The sequence below is a fragment of the Rhyacophila brunnea genome, unplaced genomic scaffold (assembly GCF_057557595.1).
Source record: "Rhyacophila brunnea isolate RB1 unplaced genomic scaffold, BYU_Rbru_1.0 scaffold_3, whole genome shotgun sequence".
Lineage (NCBI taxonomy): Eukaryota > Metazoa > Arthropoda > Insecta > Trichoptera > Rhyacophilidae > Rhyacophila > Rhyacophila brunnea.
The window spans coordinates 45,046,566-45,068,928 of NW_028232965.1; the positions used below are offsets into that span (position 1 = coordinate 45,046,566).

The window sequence follows — 22,363 nt, forward strand, 5'->3', positions numbered from 1 at the left end:
TAATCACCGATCAACGTATTTTGAAGGACCATAAAGTGTCAAAGGTGGTCCGACGAGTTTGATGAACAAAAGTCCAGAAACTATTTTGGTCTTCAAAGAAGCTCTTATTGGCAGTGGCGCACCCAGGGGGGGGGGGGGGGCAAGGGGCCCTGGCACCCCCCAAACATGAAAATTATCAGAATGATTTTAAACATTGAAATTGAAAGCCAATAAACTATATCTTTGGGCTTAGACAAATAAAAACACGGCAAAAAATTGATTTGTAATAATTCTCCAGCACCCTTTTTAGAAAAATTTCTTAGATTTTAATTTCTAACACAAAAATTTCAAAAAAACAAACAAAATTTTAGAAACCCAATCCCTAATGAACTGTTCAAAAATTCCTGGGGAGGGCTGACTGGGCTCTAGTCTGGGGCCTGGGCTGTGGGGGGCCCGGCGTGTCGGGTTGACCAGATAAGTGAGATAAACACACATCATAAAGTAGCTTTAATAGTAAAAAAGTCGACTGCGGTCCTATTATACTTCATGGCCATGAACATTTTCAATTACTTATATAATTGTGCAATATATTTTTTGATTATTACGTGTTGATACTCGACAGCTCCATTATTAAAGTAGATGTATTAAAAATCACCAATAATTCACTGTATAAGTACTGTGACACCCCCGTATGGTCCCCACTTGGGGATGTCTTTGTGTATCTGGAGACGCCCGAATCGGTATCAAAGCCAACAAATAATAAAGCGCTGATTACGAAAATAAATAATAATAAAAGAGCCCAGCCGGCAATGCCGTAAATTTTGTTAACCATTGGAGATTTGCAACGTCGCTTTCTTTTCGACGACGGTCTTGTTGAAAAAAATCACAAGATGGCGCGCAGATCGCGACAAACAAAAAAATCGCGAGCACGCCGATTTCGTATGGATAAAATAAATTATTCAAAATGTAACCATATAGTATAATATTAACGTTAAATAAACTCGCCGTTTTCCATCACAATTCCGGTGCCTTAATTATCCACCTACATCCCAAATACAGACGATAAAAAAGAAAACACAACACAAAGTGACAGTTGAGAAATTCTCTTACTAAAATGGAGGGAAGTGATAAGTGGCCCCAGTCAACGTGGGACTACGCTTCTTGATTTTGATCTTCTGGAATCAAGAAGCAGGTGAAATTTCTTTCACCCGGACACACACCCTGAGATCCAAACACCGGAATAGGAAACGGCGAGGAAAAAACATCCAGAGGCTTGCCTCTGGTGGCGCTCAACAAACTATAATAAAAAAGCAGTAGAAAGAGGATGCTGCCAAAGCCAAGCCAGTGAAGAAAAGAGCAGAAACACCCGAATTGCGAAGTCATGGCTCCCGATGTACTCCCGACCAACTGCATCCGCCAGCGAACTTGGCCCACGGACGAGTGTATCGGGCAAGACCCTGGCTCCAACGAGGGAAAACGGCATCAAACGCCCTGCATCATCAGCCGCTTGAGCCCTCTTCGTCAACAGCAGCGTGTCTGTGAGTCTTGCAATCAGCCCTGGCCCAGATGCACCAGGATGAAGAGAGCTACAAAGCGGCCTTCTTCAGCTGAGCAAAGCAGCCTCCATCAGCGGATAGCAGCCAAGCAGCATCCTCAGCCATTAGCATCATAGATTAGTTAGTTTTAAGTGTTTTGTGTTTGGAAGTGATAGTACCCTTAATTTGAACTAAAACACAATTTGAAAAACGTTAATGTAGTGTTTCACACTGCCTTTAATCTTAGCGGTATGTAGGGGGCCCGCCAAATATCCTAGCCTGAGGGCCCGTTTCAGGATGTGGGGACCATGGTGTAGGTACACCGAGTGCAATAGACAAAAGACCTATAAACGATAAATTAGGCTGTGAAGAAGAAAAAGAGCCTATGGGACTAATTTACATTCTCCTCCTTGGGCCCCCCGCAATATTAAATCCTGGGTGCGCCACTGCTTATTGGGGTAATAATTAGATTCATTTGCGAAAATTCGCGTTCACATTCACTTGAAGAAATGGTAATAGAATTCAATGCATATAATATATCAAACGCGATAGTTTTTCAGGATATGTATGTCTTTTCATCATGGGCGGCTGGCTCCTTCGGTCAAATAGTCAATGACCTCCCAAAAATAAATATCTTACAATCTATATACATTATACAATGTCAATTATCTCCTATATGTTATTATCCTACGCCTTTTTACGTTTTGACGAGCGATTGTAACGTGACGCACGCTAATTTATATGTACATGTATCTAACCACCATACACACACACGTAGCTCAACTCTCACAATTGTTCGCTGCTCGGTCAATTTTATGAATGCCAAGATTCATATTTCTTAATAATATTTCTTTCTCTCTCATTTCCCATTTGTGAGACGGAAAGAAAGCACAAAACACGCCTTTTTTTTCATATTGTTTTATCGCTTGCATACACTAAATTTTGGTCATTGCTGAAAACGAGATAGTTATACTATTTTCAATATGTAAAATGAAACAGAATGATACTCAATAGTTTTGTTCTGTGGTTTCAAGGTCTCATTTAAGCGCAAACCTTTTTATTCTTATTTGCTGTCGCTTATTATTTCAAACTGACCATTGTTGTCTGAAAGTTTCATATGTTATTAATTGTAGTTCAGTTTAAATCCAACCTTTGAGTAAAACTCATCGACTGCATTTTCTGTATTAAACCATTGTATTCAAGTTACCGATTAAAATGTAATCTGCTATATTAATCATAAAGTTACCTTCTAATAAAATCAGTGGAAATATAAAAAGTGTTTATATATAAATGATCCGCCATTCCATAACACTAGATATTATAACGGAGTTTTTATTAAATGTGTTTGATTGTTTTAATCTTATGTTCTTAAATAGTATTAAGTACAACAGTTATTAGGTGTATAAATAGACACACAAAGTTTGGTTTTTGACCTAGTTTACAAAAAATTATAACGTGTTGGGTGCAATTTCGGTTAACGATGAGTTGACAACGTGACAAATGGACATTTTTTTAAGGGTAAGTAACCTACCTATAACAATTTCTAGCACTTCTTCTATAATGTATAAAAAGCTAATTTGCAATACGTCTTTTAAGTATACAACGAAAAGGCAAATTAAAATAATATATTCAAAATGGACCTACCCCGTTGTCAGGCTTAAGGCCGCTATTGCTTTTCATATAAGATGATTCAGGAAAATTAAGTTGTACCCACCTACTACGTAAGCGCGAACATTATTTCGTCTAATTGCTTTTTTATAACTGAGAATGTCTCAGGAGCAGTTACCCAAACTGAGGTTGCCATGCACTCAAGTGTGCTCAAATTGTTTCAGACCATTCGTAATAAAATATATTACCCTGTGCATGCCTACTAACCGCACGTATCTACATACGAGGTAGGACCTATTATTCATGCGAACTAGAATCTTATACAGATGACAGTTATTTCGGTATCGCACGTTGTTGCCGCTAGAGGCAGCACGTCCTTGACCGATTGTATTTAATTTGAAATTAGTAAATAACATAATAAATATAAATTAAAATATTACGTTAAATATATCTAAAAAGTAAGAAAAATATATTGAACAGGCCCACGTTTTCGCTTGATGCAATTATTGAAAAATAACCGAATAAAATACATTTTTATTTGTCGTAAAAATCGATTGTTTTTAGATTGAAAAAAAAACATTAAAATTATAATTAATTGACAAAGGAGATACACTAGTTCCAAGAAAACTTATTAAACCACATTAAATCGATAATTTTGTTTCAAGAAATTACATGGAACAATAAATATTTATTGTAGTAAAACCCTTATTTTTAGCCGTTTTTTCAAATTTGTCGCTTTCTCTTTGAAATAAAAAATATATTTTATTTTTCCCATTGTATTTAGATAGGTATTGATCGATCAAAATATGTTTAAAGCTTTAATTTGATAATGAATTTCTATGCCACTCCTTCTTAAGTATATTATTTTATCTTCATATTATTGTGTATTATTAAAATTTAGTTTTCTCTAATGTGTAGCAAAGTTTTTTTAACTAATTTATAGTTTTAATGTTTTTTATAAAAATAAAAGTGTAATTTGAAATCCTTTTTATTTACATCATCACCTGTGGTGTAAGAGCTATTTTGGACAATTCCTCAAACAGGTCTGACAGTTTACCATGCGGTTTAAAAAGTTCCCTTATAATAAGGCTTACCATAATTATGAAACTCTAAACCGGGACATGAATGGGAGATTGGTCAAAGCAAATTTAATCACCAAAAGTTGTTTTATTATTAAAAGTATGTCAATCGTACTTCTCGCTGGAATGAGCTTTTTTCAGCACTTTTCATAAAAAAAATGCACATAATGCCGAAGTGGCCAAATGAGTTAAAAAACTATTTTTATGAAATACCCAAAGCCTGAACAAAAACGATGCATAAATGCGAGTGAGAAAGTATTCGGCACTCTTATAATCTCTGCGACACGCGCTAGAGTAAGATAAAAGGTTTACAGATGTGTGAGATGATTTGCTAGGGTGTCGCCGCCAAATCGTAGTTTGTTGCTTAACTAAGCGTCGATAACCTGCGAGCGCGTGTTGCTAAAATTAATATTTTTGTGTTAAACATAAAGTCAGTGGTAAATATTTTTAGTTATTTAAGTAGAAAAGATGGTTCTGTGTGTTGTATTAAAATGTGGTAGCCGTACTGATAAGCAAGAAGATTATCAGATTAGGTATTACGTTTCAAAGGTAAGTTGATACATGTTTGTGATAATTTATTTGTATATTATTATATATTTTAATATCAAGTGACCTAGTGTTTCTTTAAAATAACTTAAATTATGGATATTTTTACCTAATGGTTGCATTTTGACCGCTTAAAAATACTATATAACATAAAAAAATAGAAAATTATATTTTAATTCTGAGCGTCTAGTGCGAGCACTAGCGAAATGGTCTATGGTCTCAAACATTTGTATACGAAGGCGTTCGCTTGCCCACAATGCTATGCAATGGGTGGTGTCTAGGTGTATCTATAGTCTAAGGAAATACCTGTTTTAATTTTTACCATATTTTGTATGTATGCACTATAATCCGCCGATTTCAATAATTGGACACTTGTTTGGTTTTTGGGGTGGCAGATTACCGAGAGTACTGTAATTTCAATTAGAAAAAATATATGATTTTGTCCACTTTTCAAAACATATTTTTATCTTCAGTAGATAGTTTTTCGAGACTGGAAATGTGCAACAGGGTTTCTCGAATACTTCCATTTTTGCGATTAACTTATAAATAATTATGGAAATAATACTTATTTGGTTTAAAACCTGAAAACTATTAACATTGTTCTCAGCACCCATTAACCAAATTATTATTACAATCGAAATGTACGGACAGCTGCCAATCTGCGACGCTGCCTGTAGTCTTTAGTTCTTGCGTGAGCTGGATTTTATATGGCTGTAGGTGAGGTCTTTATACAAAATTTGTCATAAAGAGCCAAATGAGGCCACATTGCTGCGATCTTCTTGGAATCGACATTTCTAGCTCTTCAGTCACACTTTTACGTACAGCAGCAATGTTTTCATATGAACCGGTACAGATGTCAGTCTCTTCAAATTTTTTAATCAGCTTGCGAATACAGCCTTCAGTTGGGTGATGATTTCTACTAAATTCTGATTTTAAATTTCGCAGTATGAGTAGAGTTGGGTTTCGGGAATTCTCGAGATTTTCCATCCCGAATCTTGAGAATTGAAATTTTTAACATTTCGGAAAATCCCGGATCTCGAGAATCTTCTCGGGATTCGGGATTTCTTTATTATAAAATATTAATTGAAAAACGATTTTCTATATGAAAAAAGTGGACAGAAAACACAAAGCGTTTTTTTGGGAGAAAACCGATCCATTGTGTTAAATGGTATGCTTTCAACTAACCATAATGTCAAAAAATACACGCAAAAAATTAATTTGACAAGTAAGAAATGACAGAACTGTGAAATTATTCGTAACACAAGTTGGATAACTCTGTATAAATAATACAAAACCCGCTTGAATTAGATGTTAAATTCATTTTCCATTAAGTAGCCAATAATTTAAGGCGAATACTATATAATATAATAGAATACCTACACCTACCAGAGGCACCTAGCGGAAAAATACGAATCTTGCAATTAGACTTTTTTTAATTACTATATACCTACATAAAAATATCTAAAAACATTAAAAAGATATATTTTTTATTCTTAGTCAGACAAACTTACAATTATTAAAAAAACCTTATTTATTTAAAAAATCATTGATTTTTATAAAAAATAAAAATGTGTATAACTTGAAATCCTTTTGGCTGCTGTGAAAAAAATAGCAGTAGACACCTGTCATGCTGAATATAATTTGCGTAATTTTAAATCATAATTAACTTCAATTATTATTTTTGTTGTATGCAAAAAACAAGAGAAAATGGATTTGGATAGATTTGGATTCAGAATGTGTGCTATTTTAAAATTAGTTGATTAGACAGAATAGTTAGGTACTAACGAGATATCTCCTCGTCCCAAGTAGTGATTCGGTTTTAATGAAATAAATTTCAATAATAAACATGACCACAAAATTATAATATGTAATAAATAAGGAGGGATAATTTTGTAATGTTTTTTTAAATCATGGGTTTGTTTGACTTAAAATTTTCTTTTTATGTTTTTACATATGTATGTGTTTATTAATTAGAACTCTTACTTACTTTTTCAATAGGTGGAGTAAAATTCACCATTACGATATGTACTAGTGAACGTAGTGTCCAGAGAATGAAACTTTCTCTTAAAGTTAATTAACACATCTGATGTGGGTGATGCTTAAAGGTGCTTTTAAAGGTCCGATCAGTCGAGCTATCAGTTAAACTGACATGTAAATGCAAAACTGAAGCGGCTGACTGAAACCGAAACGGAGACGAGACAGGGTGGAATTTCCATCAGTTAACGTATCCATTTTTAGAGTTGCCAGTTAAATTGACGTGTAAATACTATGTTGCCGTATTTTTCATACTACTTTTCTAATTTCAATTGAAATATTATTATTTCTTCAGCCAATATGTTGAGAAAGGTATTATAAAAATAATATTCATTTTTAGTGGATAAAACATACGTAAATATACATTGCCGATTCCCAACTGAGACTGAACGGATAACTATTACAAATACACCACCGTTTCAAAGCTGAACGGACCGAAATGGAAACCTCAACTGATCGGACAACAGAACTGGCATCTAAAAGGACTAAGAACTCAACCTATGGATACAAATTTTATGAAAATTCTGATAGATTTTGCAGATACAAAAAGGCAAGTAAAATAAGCATTAGGTTAGTTTTGTTATAAAATCAAAATATTTAGTAAATTGTAAAAACAATATAGAATGGTTTTTTTAATTGAACCAGAGTATGGTAAAAATAATAAGACAAGTCTTTTTAAAACTATTTAATAATTTTTGCAGAACAATATAATATTGTTAAAATATAATACTTTTACTGGAAACATGTTTTATGGTATATTGTAATTAATATTTAATGTTGAAATGAATAAACAACATTCGACATATATTTAATATGCTAAGTGCCCCAAATATCTCTATGAACAGCTGATCTAATTTTACAAAAATAATAAAATAGTTGCATCTCTGCGAGATTGGATAACATCCAACATGGTATACCACCTCAACACTGAGTCTGGAATCAAAGTACCTACAGTTAAATGTAATTTTATTATTTAATTGGACATTGACTTGAAACTTCCTGTTGGAAGGGTAATGGTAATAGGTACCAATCTTGCTTTAGGTTGTTTTGGGTATCAAAGCTACTGTAAATGATATAAGCTTTTCGGTATAATATTTCGGGCACTTTAACAGGATTAAATTGAATAACAAAAAACTGTGTTATAATATTTATGTATTTACAATACTGGAAACAACAAAACCTCCAGATGAAATGGGAGTAGCATTGTGGCATTATCTTATAGTAAAGGATATCGTCATTCTATTTTGTAAATCCGATTTAGGTAAAAAAACTAGATTTATATTGAATACTCTATTATTGAATATATTATGTCAATCTTTGTTTGAGGTCTATTCTACATGAGCAGGTACCAACTGCATCATCAAACAGAACCATTTATAATAAGCCTGAGTTTTAATTCTTTTGCTGCGCTCATCGAGACGCCCTTATTGTGTCCACCTTCAGATTGAGCTCACCTGCATCATGGCGATATAACATCTCGTTGGCTGAAAACCGCTCCATACTAATCAGTCGACACCTCATTGGCTGCGTACTCTTTAATACCAATACGTCGACCAATGAACAGCCCCGAATGTTTTACCAACCATCAGAAATTGTGTATGCATCAAATCTATGTGAATTTAGCTAAAAACCTATTACAAGATAAACTAACGATATTCTCTCACATAATATTCACATTTTGTCAAATGAGGGTGCTTACGAACATGTAAATCACCACAGGGTTTAAATGAGCAGGACATATCTCATAATTTGTGTACTTAATTAGCGAGTGTTTATGTACACTTAATTAGCGTCTTAACATTAACATAAGATGGCTCATTTTGTTACGATAACCTACAAACTATGTACAAGTCTTTGATTTCATATTTTATTTACAATCTGAAGCCCGCAAGGCTGAAAGTTATATAAACTTAACTGGCGAGTCAGAGTTCAGCTTCGATAGAGTTTTCTTGACCCGCAAAGCGGTGAGTCTGACGGGAGGATTCTGATGCCAGCACTCTCGCATTATTTTTGAGAGAGATAACAGAACGTCGTTAGATTCCCACCGCTTGGGTATGTGAGGCCTTATCTGCTTCACGCATACAACAGCATGCATGTCGTCAAACGAAGGATCGTTGGGTACACAATCGTGAAAGGGTAAAGCGTAATCTTCAACAGATTGAATTTTATCGCCTGTCGCACACCTTCGACACATTTCCCAAAACACTAAACTCAGCGAATACATGTCGGCCATTTTGAATGCGTCAAAATTGGATGTCATCAGGGTTTCATCTAATACCTCAGGCGACATATACCTTCTTGTGCCGACTCTAGTATTGAAAGGGATATCGACTTCGTTGCGTTCCGCGACATATCGTACGGCGAGACCAAAATCGGCAATGACGCATTCCCCATTACGCTTCACGAGAATATTTTTACTTTTAATATCCCTATGAGATATGGCCGGTTTACCTCGAGTGCCGAAAATGTCCATATGCAGATGGGCTAATCCGCTAGATACCGAATAAGCCATCAGAAAGAGTGAGTTTTGATCTAAAACTGTCATCTGAAGGTAATCGTGGAGTGAGCCCATCTCATGATAATCCGTTATCAACAGCATTTGTGTCCACGATCCTGTTCCTTTAATATCTGCCGCAATGAAACCCAATATATTGTCGTGGCGCATCAACACGGTCTGATATATTTCGGTTTCTCTAAACCACGAAGCCTCCTCGGTGGTGAAGAATATTTTGACGGCAACTTTCTCCCCTCTCCAGCGGGCAAGCCACACTTCCCCGTAGCGCCCTTTGCCGACGGATGCTGCCATTTGTATCTGCTTAGAAATTGTCCTCTGAACGAGCAGAGGTAGACCGGATCCCGAGCCGGACGACTGGTCAAGTAGAGGCGGGGAGAGGGAACTTATATTTTCCAGAAGGTCTTGCTTTTTACGAGTAGCACGATGCCGTCGGAATACCCATAATAGTCCTACACATAAGAAAACACTTAAACACGCCAGAACTGCAAATGAAGTAATAGTCAAAGGATCATTCTGCAAGTTCACTACGGCAGGCACTGTTGTGGTATGCTCTCTCAGCATGGGTTGCAAGGCTTTGTTGCACAGTTCCGTTTGGCAACACTCGATCATTTTTCTCTCCTGATGCGGGACAAGGGAACCCTTGCACTGGAAAGAGATAACAAAATATTTCCTTAGTAGAGATTGAAAATGTTGAATCAAATGAAACTTGATAAAACTAAATTTGGTACAACAATAACTGTAGGATGTGTCGGACAGCATTATCTAAATAAAAATGTAAATTCAACAACCTCCGCTCCGTGGAGGCCCATCTAGGATCGAATATGGTCACGAAGACCTTAAAATTATAAATAGGACCAGTTTAGTTAATAACTTAGTAACTAATAATTTAGTAAACTGATCTTAGGAAAGCATTTTTGACAAATTTTTCTCATATATATATATTATATAAGATACTTTGTTTTCTTTGCAGCACAATGTTGATTTACAAAAAAACAAGTTATAATAGACATAATATGAATGTCATCGGAAATAAATTATACATCAGTGGCAAAGGGTGGAGGTAGACTGTGGAGATCCGTCATAAATAGTGCACACTAAACTTTACCAGTCATACTTATTTGTTTTCGTTGAACTTAGAATACAAATTTATTGCAGTGTGATTAGTTTAAAAAAAAAATCAATTAAAACCTGACTTAGCCAAACCATAATGAAGGTGGGCTATGGAAATCAAAAGGCAAAAATAGTGCACACTGTCAGTCATACTTATATACGTATTTAAAACCGGCCTAAACCAAATCATAATAGATAGTGTCGCTAGATTTCAAAATCAGCCAAGTCCACCTTTAGGTATTTTTGACTTTATTTTGTGAATTGCTGAAGAACTAGGTACTACTTTCTAACAGTTCTGCATTATCGAAATGTGGAACTTATTAATTTTAAATAATCTATACCCGAAATAATATAAACTTTCACTCTTGTGACTGTGTATTTGAGAAAACAAAAAAAGATGTTTTTCTCCTATTCATCCATTATGGACTTGGCTGATTTTGAAGTCTAGCGACACGATATTCTTCATCTATAAAATATCTAAAATTATTGTATATGAATTAATGGCATAATTTTAGATATTTTATAAATAAAAGATTTTTTTAAATCTTTTATCGCATTTTACGTTTGCTTTCAGCAGGGTTTAACTGAATTTTAAAAACTAACCAACACATTATTACACACTATTCTTAGTTCAATTAAAACAAATAAGTAAAACTAAAAAAAATTTGTGTGCACTATTTATGTCTGATATCCACGGCCTACATTCACTATGGTTTGGCCAATGCAGGGTTTAGCTCCATCCTTCACCGCCAATATAATATGTGCATTATACATTTATTATACAGTAAACTTTCCATTGTAGTTTGGAACAAATCTGAAAGGAATTATTATGATCGTGATAAGGAGCAGTCGACGGCTTGGATTTATGAGGTCACACACACCACCTAAGTAAAATATTTGGTAAGAGAGTACATAAGGAATGTATTTCAGGAAGTCGTTCCATTTCATCATTTCCACCAATATTTAATTAGGTCAATATGATTGTTTTTTTACAAATCATCAAAGGCCAACCATCCATGTGAATCAGAGAACCATGCAGCCACATCATTTTGGTTCATATTGTTGCCAATAATTAACTGCACGCCAAACATATAAATAATACAGATTAATAGGAAGATAACAGATGTGTTGTCTTGATGTAATATAAAAAGATTTAAATACCTGCATCAGGCTGCTTTCATCAGGAGGTAGGCATCCGTATGTCCGTATGTTGTCCAAAACGCGTTCTTCCTGGTCGTAGATTTCCTCTATCATGGCGAAGCACAGCCCTTGGGTGGTGCACGTGCCGTTGGCAGCGCCATCCGAACAGTGGCCGTCGCAGTAACATGCTAGACCGTTGTTGCTGGCTGAAATATTTGAAGTAGTTTGTAAGATTTCTGTTTGTATGGGAGAGTTAAGTATAACTTTGCAATAAATTTGACATATACTCTATGTCATTTAGAGTTTGACGTTGCATTTTTCAACATTAATTTAAATCCCCCGACCATGTCCGATCTTAATAAGATCATATGAATACGTGTATTAATTAAGGCGCTAAGTACCAAAAACAAAAAAACAGACATTTTTATAGAAAAGTGTTCTACATACTAACGCCAATAACTTCAACTAAGTGCCTCAAGCAAGTCAAAAAAATACAGCAAAATATTTAAACCTGTCGACGTTGTAAGTCCGTTGGCCTGTTTTATTTATAATGGTGTAAATAGCACTACAGTGGTCAACGGCATTCAATATAAAATGGCTGACGATGGTGTGTTGACACTTGCTAGTTCTTAATACCTAAAATTATAGAAGCTGCCGTGATTGCTTCACACTGTAAAACCACATTTTTCAAATGGTCTGCTTCATGAAATTTTACTGCAATGACTCGGTATTTTGTAACTACAGGCAATACTACTTTTTGGTACTTAGAGCCTTAATTAATACACGTATTCATATGGGCCTCCACAGGGTGGAGGTTTGTATTAACAGATTTTGTTTTTACGAAAAATGGATGTCAGCCACTTACTCAACCTATTAGGTCCATACTCGGACGCATACACAAATTGAAGAACAATGTGCATTTGTCAGACCCAGGATTCGAACCAGGGACCCACGACGCTATAGGCCGACGCTTAAGTAATTATTTAAGACGAAACTTGAGTAATCACAAAAAATTGCAGGGTTTCGAGACACTATTTTTCATAAAAAATAATCTTATGTATTATAACAAATTATATTTTTATACTGTTTATGAAATCAATGTCTTTTGAGATGAATATAAAAAATATTACTTAAAACTATGAAGTCAAAAACCGTTTCTATATGTTTGAGAAAACAAATTTAAAAAATAAACAAGAGCATAAAAATGTTAAGTAACACTAAGATGGGATCTTTTAACAAATCCACATTTTATGTTTTTTTTTAATTGCAAGCTGTTTATCGTTGACTTTAAATAAAAAATATTTTTCTTTTTAATGTTTTTAGATACTTCGTATGTATTAATTAAAATACTTGTAAGTAAGTACAAGTGTAAATTATGAAAAAAATGTCTCAAATTGAAAGCTTCGTATTTTTCCGCTAGGTGCCTCTGGTGTGTGAAGTATTCGCCCTAACTATTAGCAAAAGGTAGCTTTACTGGAAGGGATCATTTGGACTACTCCCCACATTCCTTTCAGTTTTTGGATTGTGTTCAATTTTGTAGAATATTGCTTATTTCTGGTTTATTTCTGCTTATTATGGTTTCTACGGTAAACCATGTATTCAATATAGAAAAAGTCAAATTATTTTGGTTGTATCAATGTAGGTATTATACCTATCTCAAAAAATTTGTACTAAAAATGGAAGGAGCCTTATATTCTTTCTGTTATGACATTTGAAATGACTTAGCAAACACATGAAGCATTGCTAAGTTGGTAAATTCCATAAGTATTAACATCGCTCAGTTAACATTTAGATTTTCTGACACACGCAATGGCTGCCATTTTTTATGTTCATTGTGATTACTTACTCGGGTGCAGTTATAAACGGTTTTACACACATTTTATAGGATTTTTCAAATAAATAATGCTAGAGCTAGAGGGAAGTATTATTAGCTGCTTATCTACTCATTGTGGTGCAAATCATGGTGGTTTACAAATCCTGAAAATTGACAAAAAAATGTAATAGCAGTAATGTGAAGTTTTCTGCAAATGAACCTGCAATTCAAAGTCACTTTTAGCTAACTTAACCAGTGATCCTTTTTTTTTGCTTCAATTTCATACATTTAGGCACCATCTCTACAGAAGGTTTTTTTTTTAACATTTTTGACCCATCTATATAGTTAGAAAAAGCATTCAACAATACAATGTGATTCTTGGTCATTTCGTGATGTTTCTTAGTAGAGTTTTGTTGTTGTATGAAATAGCCTTAAATAACTTAATTTAGCTATTAGCTATCACTGTGAGATTGACACTCTTAAGTGCACATTGAATATAGGTACCATGTGATGCTGCAGATGCGGAAATCGAATAATACTGATTTAGAAGTGGATGTTCCACCATTGCTCCATTGCGGAGTTTAGTTGAATAGTACTTTATATTATAATAGTTGTCAGATGTATATTTATCTTGTCTCATCGATATACAAACTAGAAAGTATCTATTTCATTTCAAATACTGAATATAATAAATATTCGTAATATTATAAAATTATTTGATGAATTGTAACACACGTAAATTAATGTATTTACTTAAATACTATGAAGTTAAATAAGTGTGTTATATTGTCAAAAAATTAATCCTCAAATACAATATTATTCAATTTACAGCTTGATTCAAATCATTAAAATAATAATAAGCCCCTCAAATTAAACATACCTTGATGTTTTACGATAATTGTGAAATAACATTTCATTTAGGTGGAGATACTCAAGATTTACATAAAATAATAGGAAAGTGGAGACAACACAAATATTACATTGTCTTTTTGAAATATTACAAATTTATAAATAACTCACTTACCTACATTAAAAAAAATAATTCCGAGATTTCTAAACCTCTCATTTTCCAACATGTAAATTAATAAATGAATTTCGTGGATTCAGGGTGCTCCACGTAGAAGAAAAAAGTATTGACGATTTAAAATCATCCGACTTGCGTGGCAATGGAACAGGGGCATTGGTTTATTTTTTATACAATACTTAAACTACATAATACGATACATAAATTATGGGCTTAAAGTTACCTCATTTCTATTGAGAGATTGAGCTTAAAAGTTAACCTGACAAAGGATTACTAAGTCTTCTGATTAAATCTGACATTGTAGGTTCATTTAAAGCAAAGACCACAGTTTTGTGAAGTGGAAACATTTTTCTGTATATTTAATTCATCACATATAGGTATTTAACCTCTTCTATGTCTCACGATATTACTATCTGACAGGCCGTGGATTTTTTAACGGCACACGTAGAATGTAGAGCAAAGCTCTTACTGAAATCGCTGTAATACTGATAATTTGTAGTTTATTATTTCATAATTATTCAAACAGATGTCACTGTGTTTAATTTTTTAGCTTATGCAAATCAATTGATGGTGGCTAGTAATTTGAGTATAAAAAAATACTTTTCTCACATTTCTAAATTATTGTACTGTCGAAAATCACCTTTCTTCTATTTCTTTCCTATGTAAACTTACTGTTAGCTCTTTTTTCTGTGCTTTCCTGTCTTCTTTATTGGTTTTCATTGAATATTATTTTTTGGCTTATATGTGTGAGGGTGGTACTTGACCCTAAACTGCCATACGGCCCGTGTAAAGTTTTTTTACTCGCCAAACATAAGTAATATAGGTACATACTTGAATAAGTAATTATTATTTATTTTTAATATTGATTTTTTAATATTATTACTTGCTCAAACATTATTTTACTTTCAACACAAACTAGCTAAAACTAGCTTGTTTATACTTACCTACCTACTATTGAGTTAAAATTCTGAGCATTGTGATTAAAAAAGTTTTCAATATTGTCTATTAATACTTACTGAAGTACTTCAAAAATCTGTCTCAAAAAAAATTAAACATGACAGAAATATGCATCAAATTAATATTGGCATTATCTAAGAAGCGGAATGAGTCAACAATGTTGTAAAGATATGAATGAATTGATATACAATAATAACCCTTATTGAGAAGAAGAGTTAATATTTCAAACCACGTTCACCTACATATTTTTTTTTACAAAAAACTATATGTGTGACACACCCATCTATGAGGGCCCTTTTATTCTTCACATACTGCGCCATTGGTAATGATTCTCATACAAGTTGTAGCGGGGTCATAATTTTGTCTATAACTGTTTACAAATTTCCCATTATGTCGGTACCTATGTATTCATTCATCTGTTTTTATTCCACAATTAAGATTTTTTTTCCTACTAGCGGTATAACTTTATTCCCTCCCAGAAAAAATCTTGGCTGCCTGCCTGCATGCCATTACTTATAACCATAGACAATATAAAATATGAAGAGTGGGTGTACAGCGTCTTCCAGTGGCGAAGGGTGGAGGTAAGCTGTTAAGATTCGCTATAAATAGTGCACACTAAACTTTGTTAGTCATATGTATTTGTTTTTATTGAACTAAGACTACAATTTACAGATGGTATTAGCTAGTTTTTAAAAATCAATTAAACCCTGCCTAAACGAAACCATAATAGATTTGGTCTAATTTGGGCAATGCGACAAAATTGTGTACAATTTTTCATTCATAGTTATTTGTTTTCGTTGGATTAAAACTACATGTTACACATATTTTTGCTTCATTTTTTTGATTCATTAAGCCCTGCGTTAACCAAACTATAATAAATAAAAAATATTATTCTATCTATAAAATACTCAAAGTTATGTATGATTTAATTGCATAATTTTAGATATTTTATAGATAGACATGTATTTTTTGACTAATATCTATTATGGCTTGGTTTCTCAGGGTTTAATTGAATTTTAAAATCTAACCTACACTATCTGTTAATTGTAGTCTTATTTCAATGATAACAAATATGTATGTCTGAAAAAGTTTAATGTGCACTATTTATGGCGGATCTTAACAGCCTACCTCCACCCTTCGCCACTGGCGTCTTCATATCAATAAAATGAATCCGAATTTTGAAAATAGTTGCGGATTGTTTATAACATCCACTTAGGAATTATCTTCAAAACATTTTTTGTTAAATAAGCATTGTCAAAGTCGTTTGAATCAATTCAAGTCAAGCCTAGAAATTTCCACGAATCCACCCGCCAGCGAATAACAAAATTTCCCTGCCGTGTGAATTACTCACACTCAGTTCACACTTCTACTTTTGTTGCAATACTGCACTCTCATGACCGGATGATTGACAACCAGTAGAATTTATTTCACACTTATCGGCACCAGACATCCGTAGACTATTAAAAATAAGTAATGTGGGATGAAAAATATGCACGAACTTTACTCCCAGACAGTTTACCAGTCCACTGTGAAAGTAGTGAGTCTACCTTCTTGTGATTTTTCGAGGATTCATTGAAGCCCCAAGTCACAGAAACATTACTGCATTTCCTGAAGTAAGTACTGAGTTAAGACTTTATAAGTCGCCCCAAGCGTAGAAGTATTTAAGTAGGTAACCCGCATGTTTTATGACATTATGCCGATCAGAATGCTGGGCACTAGGGTGAGAAATATTGCTATCTTTGAGAGGGGAGTTTTAAGAAGAATCTTCGGGGCTGTTCAAGAAAGTGGCATTTGGAGGTCAAGGTATAATGAGGAGTTGTACACACTTAATAAGGGCGAAAAGATCACATGTCCATATGAAAATCAGACTGTGCTGGATCTGCCACGTGCATAGAATGTCGGAGAATATACCGGCTATGTTCGCAAACCCTGAGGGCAAGACCTGGACAGCCGAAATTGAGATGGCAGGACGGTGCCACAGGATATTTAAGAACGCTCGATCAAAGCAACTGGAGAGTATCGGATGTATGATATTTTTATAAATAATGATGCCTATGAGAGTACATCATTATGTTGGAATATTTCTAAACGAATCAGAATGTATAATTCGGATACTTTTAATTATTGCCAGGTATCAAAGAGCAATAAAATTGATTATCATTTTATTTTATGCTATATTCTCAACCACTAAAAGCAAATTCACAATTGTATACCTATAAATTGACTGTAAAAAAGCCACAGGATGGATTGGAGGTAGCGGTCCTTGCTTGATTTGACAAACTACATTAATTCTGTTCATCAATTGGATAGGTACAGCAAATGGGTGTTATAAATTAATCATGTGATATTATCAAAAAGGACATTTCCAAGAATACGTTACAACTCACAAACCAGTAAAAAAAAACTCCTTTCCATTACGCACAGCGCGTAATTTGCCTATTAGGTATATAACTGTCGTCAGCTGTCAAACAATATAAGTATTTATATACTTAAGTACCAATCATTATATTTTTTGCAAGATTTTATTTATCTGCTAAAATCTGTCATTTTATTTTATCGTTTTAAATGAAATCCTACGCGATTTCTGGAATTCCGATATTAATCTATCAATAATACAGATGGTTTAGTTAGTTACGCTTTACTCTTTGAGACATAGGTAACACAAATTCTGCAATGGAATGACATCCCAATCCAAACCTTTCATAAACATAAACACCAATAATTAATTTACTGGCGGTGGCAATACAGTGTTCATGGAATAATATTGATATATCAACCATATTCCTAAATTAAGACCGTAAACATTGTTGTGCAGCCAGCAGACGTAAGAGCACGAACGTACCGAGTTTCATCGTGGTATATCCAAATGGACCGCTTTCAGCGAACCAGAGTCCAAAGCGAGAAGATAATCAACCACCGCCACGAAACAGAGTAGAATTTCTTCAATTTTAGCCGTAGTCGGCCATTTTATCACTGTATTCCTTTTATCGCATCGTATTATTATATCGCACCAACAATAAAATGTCCACAATGGCCGACCGTGAACGGTGAAAAACAGGAATTATGAGATATTTTTAAATGGAGTATGAACACTCACAGCAGACACTACACAAGACAACGACAGCAGACGGCCAACTAACGAAATGCGCAAGCGCCAGTGCTGCCATCTTTTCAAAGTAGAATTATAGTACAGAGCCTCCAAAATTATAGTATTTGGGGAAAAAATATAGTACGCGTTGTCATCTGTTGAAAATGTATAGGTTTTTTGTTTCTCAGGAAAAAATAACAGAGAATTTGAGCTCTCCGAGACCCATTTTCTATTTAGGTACCTCTTCCGACCAAAAATGATTACAACTTACAATTACAAGAAATTTCATTTTAAACCAAAGTCAAAAGATTTTTTTACTTTTTTCGACCATTTTTTTTTCAAGTTCTCCAAATCTTCTTATATTCCGAAATTATAGTACTTTGCACCAATTTATCGAACGGAAATATCGAAATTTTAGTACTTTTTACATATTTTTTCCGATATTTAAAATTATAGTATTTTGGGCGTACTTATATCGTACATAGTACGCGAACCAAAATTATAGTACAAATACTATAATTATAGTACGGTTGGCAACACTGGCAAGCGCAAACGCTGAAGGCAGACAAGTCGCGCCCGATCGGCGACATGGTGCGCGCCACTTCTTCAAGCACGTATTTTTTATACTTGCTAAACAAAAACATACATAAATGTAGGTAAAGTTAATCTAGCTCCCAAACGCAGAACCTACCTAATCATAATATAATATTATATTAATATGGCGTCACTTGCTTTTATTGAATTATTTTATAATAAATAATAATTGGGTATGATGTGGAAATATACAGGATTAGTAATTTACTCAAACCCAGGCCCTAATCAAGGAACTCAGCTGCCCCGAACCCAAAAAGCTGCTCCTTAAAAATTCTGCCCACAGTCAAAGTCGAGAGCTTTAAGCTCTTTATTCAAAAATCTTCCAAAGGTTTTTAAAATTATGTTTTCACATTTTGTACCATTGTACCCTAGCGTGAACTATTATTTTATTATCTCAAAAAAAAAATCTTGAAAATGTCCCGCGGTCAACTCAGTTCTCAAGCCCAAGCAACCCATTTTTGGGTCGCTACGTTAAAAACTACCCACTATTTTAGAGGTAGTGAATGTGACCGATATTGAACAATGCTGTTTTTAATTCGCGGGAATCTGGAAAAATACTTTTCTCCCTCGGCAATTAATTTATGTTTTAGGTATCGGGCACCCCTACTTCAGGGGTTATAGTAATGTACCTACCTAAGCCCAAATGGTAAATGTAGGCCTGTGTTGCTTTTATCTTAATAATACTACCATAAGATTAGGAAAAAATATTATTATGTTCACTTTGAGATAATAATATAGGTGTGTAAATTTTAATTTTAATCAAGTTTAAAAATCTGTTACTTTTTAAAATTTTCAATAAAAATTATAAATTCGTATACATTGCTGCTAAGTAGAAAAGTTAATAAAAACCTCAAAAATCTCGTAATATATTATATGTAAAACAATTAAAAACATACAGGTTCGATAAAAAGTGTAAATGAGTCATTTTGTAACCACAGAAAAATATAGCTGGAAATCTAATAACATGAAAAACTCAAAAATAAACTGTTTAAAACTTATTATAAATAAATAACCTATTCATCATCACCACCAGAGCACCTATTCTATACACAAGACTGCTGTCGGCCGCTATCGGCCGTTATCGAGGGTAGTTTATCATATGTTTGTATTGAGATATTATAGTTGTTAAAATCAGTTAGCCGTCTAAAGCTGAACAGACAAACTGTCTATCTCGCTTTAAAAGTTGGCACAGCCAATAGAGGTGCTGTTAAAATATATCACTTACCTATTAATTGTAACAATTAAAATTAATTTATTGTACAAATTATAATATTTCAATAAAAAAAATGAAAAACTACCCTCGATAGCCGCCGTAAGTATAATAATATATTTTTAATATAAGTACCTACCTCTCAGTGGCGAAGGGTGGTGGTAGGCTGTTAAGATCCGCCATAAATAGTGCACATTAAACTTTGTTAGTCATACGTATTTATTTTTATTGAACTAAGAGTACAATTTAAATTTATAGACGGTGTTAGTAATAATATATATAATATAATAAATAATAGTAGTAGTAAAAATAAATTAAGCCCTGCCTAACCAAACCGCAATAATTTTGGTATACTTTTGGCGATTCGACATAAATAGTGCACACTAAACTTTGTCAGTCATACTTATTTATTTTCGTTGTACTAAGAATACAATTTGCAGATGGTGCTGGTTAGTTTTTTAAATTCAATTAAATACTGCCTAAACCAAACAACAATAGTTTAGGTATGCTATGGGCGATCTGACAAAAATGGTGCACACTTTTCAGTCATATTTAATGTTTTCATTGAATTAACAATACATAGTAACTACAATTTTATTAATGGTGTTGGTTAGTTTTTTAAAATTCATTTAACCGTGCCTAAACCAAACTATAGGTAAGTAATCGATAAAAATATTCTTCTATCTATAGAATGTCTAAAATTATGTAAGGTTTAAAGCAGTGATTCTCAACGTGGGGCGTACGCCCCACGGGAGAGGCGCAAATTGTCAAAAGGCTCAGAAAGGTAATCTTGAAAATCATTTGAAGATGAAGCATAGCACAAGGATCGCATTAATTTTCTTCCGAGTTGTACATGTAACGTTACATATTTACTTACGAAATTTAAATTAAAAATAGTATTGCCTGTGTGCATTTTATATTTGAAGCAATTAATTTTTTTTTTCAGAGTTAGTTAGGTATAAAATGTTGATTGGGGGGGCATGGAGATTTTTTAGATATATTTTATAGATACCTGAACGAATATTTTTTTTACTATGATCTACTATGGCTTGGATTTAATTGAATAATTTTAATGTACCTATTATTAATTCAACGAAAACAAAATACTTAATAAGTATGACAGAAAAAGTGTGCACTATTTTTGTCGGATCACCCATGGTATACTTAAACCATTGTGGTTTGCCTTAGGCAGGGATTAATTGAATTTTAAAAACAAACCAGCACCATCTGCAAAATGTATTCTTAGTTCAATGAAAACAGATACGTTTGACTGAAAAGTTTAGTGTGCACTATTTATGTCGATTCTTAGCAGCCTACCTCCACCCTTCGCCATAGCTTGATACAGTGGCGCACCCAGGGGGGGGGGGGGCAGGGGGCCCTGGCACCCCCCAAAATATGAAAATCATCAGAACGATTTTACCCATTGAAATTTAAAGCCAATAAACTATACCTTGGGCTTAGACAAATAACACGGCAAAAAATTATTTGTAATTCTCCATCATCCTTTTTAGAAAAATGTCTTAGATTTTAATTTCGAAACACTAATGTCGGGTTTTTTTAGAAACCTGTTCCCTAATGAACTCTCAAAAAATTCTCGGTGTCCACCCGAATTCCAGAGTGGTGTAGGTCATGGCTGGGGAGGGCTGACAGGGCTCTAGCCTGGAGGCCCAGGCTGTGGGGGGCCCGGCGTGTCACGTTGACCAGATAAGTGAGATAAACACACATCATAAATTAGCTTTAATAGTAAAAAAGGCGCTATTATACTTCATGACCATGAACATTTTAAATTATATAATTGTCCAATATATTTTCTGATTATTATGTGTCGATACCAAAATCTTTCCCGGAACACTGAGTAGCGTACTGGGAGCATACGGGATCCCTCCCAAGATCATTGCCATAATCAAAAGCCTGCACGAGAATAGCGAATGCTGTGTTAGAATTGGAGACACTGTCACGGAATGGTTCGGGGTCACGACCGGAGTTAGACAGGGTTGTGTCCTTGCACCGTTTCTCTTCACCATTCTCTTTGACTTCATACTACGGAAGTCAATACCACCCGACCGAGGCATACCTGTTACCCCCACGGTGAAGCTATGTGACCTAGAATACGCCGATGACGCTGTCCTAT

The 22,363-nt window shown here is 34.1% G+C and overlaps 1 protein-coding gene across 1 annotated transcript; it reads right to left on the minus strand.

Moving 5' to 3' along the window:
* Positions 1–7,451: 7,451 nt before the first annotated feature.
* Positions 7,452–18,477, minus strand: tkv (serine/threonine receptor kinase thickveins). The gene is made up of 3 exons (XM_085952012.1): positions 18,183–18,477; positions 11,568–11,752; positions 7,452–9,941 (listed from the first exon to the last, which is right to left on the minus strand). Exons 1-3 carry the CDS (start codon positions 18,190–18,192, stop codon positions 8,682–8,684), a joined length of 1,455 nt encoding a protein of 484 aa, XP_085808138.1. The 5' UTR covers positions 18,193–18,477; the 3' UTR covers positions 7,452–8,681.
* Between the last annotated feature and the right edge of the window lie 3,886 nt (positions 18,478–22,363).